Raw genomic sequence first — 1,610 nt, forward strand, 5'->3', positions numbered from 1 at the left:
TTCCAGCTGATGCTTTTGGTGTGCTGTGACCACATGTGATGGCAAGGGGTAGGTGAAATAGGTAGTAAATTTTGGAACCAAAATTCAAGTAACCAGCCAGACTGCCTTAACAATTGTTGTTAGTATTTGATAAAATAGTCACATGGGAGGGGCTTGGAATTGCGCTGATATGTGCCATATTTAGCCAAAACCTACAATAGCAAATAAGATTATACTTTAAGAAGTTAACTGCTTGGAGAAAGTGAAGTTGGCTGACACACAATTATAATAGTCATAGGTTGTAGTACTGGTACTTAACCCAATGTCTGTTGTGGGGAATATTTGAAGTATCGGAATAAAGGGGAAAAATTGAAGAATTATGTATACGTAGGAAAGATTGGAGAAGGGAGAGTTCCCTAATTTGGACCCTCTTCCAAGCACCTGCTGGAAGCAGTGTGGTTCTTGAGGCAGGGAGGAGCTATAAAGTGGCTGGGGAAGAAGGCATAAATGTGCATGGCTGGAGAGCTTGGTGATTGATACTCAGGTACCAGTGGTGTGGCCTATAAGGTTAAGCTGAGTAATGGACATAGAGGACCAAGGGGCCAAGCCTCATGCAGAAAGGAGGAATCAGTTCGGGTGCTGGCCTGAGTGGAAATGCCACAAAAGTGGCAGGAGATGGGGGCAGGTACAGAGCTGCAGATGTGTTCACCTTTGCTCCCTTACTCTCATGGTGCTCAGTTACCAGAATCTTTTTTTCCCACTTGTGTTTTCGCCCCTTACCCCTTGCTCATCTCTGCCCCTTACTCTTAGAAAGGGAGCATCTAAAAAACATGCGCATTCTATGTTGGAACACTGACTGCACTGCTTCCAGCCTGAGATGCTTCAACTTTGTGCTGGGGGAGGGTCTTACATCATTCATCTTGAGAGCAACCCTAGTCTTAAGCCCTCCAGGGCAAGGCGTAGCCCTGTCACATCCTTGAGTACAAAGCCAGCTATTCCTGCTTATCAGATGGGCCAGATTCCTCCTGCAGCCTGAGTCCAAGATGAAAATGAACCTTGGACAGGCCGGCCACCCAGCCCAGCCACCAGAGGGGCAACTGGAGGCAATAGGACACTCAGCTGAGAAGGAGCAGATAATTCAGCTTCAGCTGAGCACATGATAGCCCATGATACTGAGATCCATACTTTGAGCCAGTGTTTCCCAAGCCCAGTCAGTGCCCTGAGACTGGGATTCAGGGGCTCCCTGTGCTAATCGCCTCTGGCCATGAGTGGCCCCTTCAATGACCTCAGTAAGCCTTATAGGTAAGTTACTTCATCGTGCCAAAATGTGAAAAGGCTGGAAACCTTGAAGCAGCCGCAATTGGGAGCGGGAGGGAGTGGGAGGTGGGGGGAGGGGGGATGAGAGAAGAGTTTAGCTGAGAAAAAATATTCCAGTAGGACAGAGCCTGGGGAATTGGAAGAGTAAAGTGCCAGTGGTTAGGGAAGGATATGTCCTTGCAATGATAATTTTTCCTCTATTGTGTTGGTGAGAGAGTGAATTGAAGTTGCCTGCAGCAAGAACAAATATACCCCAAGGTCTAGGTCACTGCTTTGTGGCTGACAATCATCTGATCTGCCCTTGAGCACAAATG

The 1,610-nt window shown here is 47.5% G+C and overlaps 1 protein-coding gene across 1 annotated transcript in view; it reads left to right on the top strand.

Annotated features, from left to right (window-relative positions):
• Positions 1-1,139, top strand: part of LOC105297584 (tubulin alpha-1C chain-like) — a 12,474-nt gene extending 11,335 nt beyond the window's left edge. Inside the window, exon 6 of the mRNA XM_011368346.1 lies at positions 989-1,139. Within this exon, the coding sequence (XP_011366648.1) occupies positions 989-1,139 (151 nt within the window). The remainder of the gene's footprint in view (positions 1-988) is intronic.
• Positions 1,140-1,610: the final 471 nt, after the last annotated feature.

Source organism: Pteropus vampyrus, unplaced genomic scaffold (genome assembly GCF_000151845.1).
Source record: "Pteropus vampyrus isolate Shadow unplaced genomic scaffold, Pvam_2.0 Scaffold140, whole genome shotgun sequence".
Lineage (NCBI taxonomy): Eukaryota > Metazoa > Chordata > Mammalia > Chiroptera > Pteropodidae > Pteropus > Pteropus vampyrus.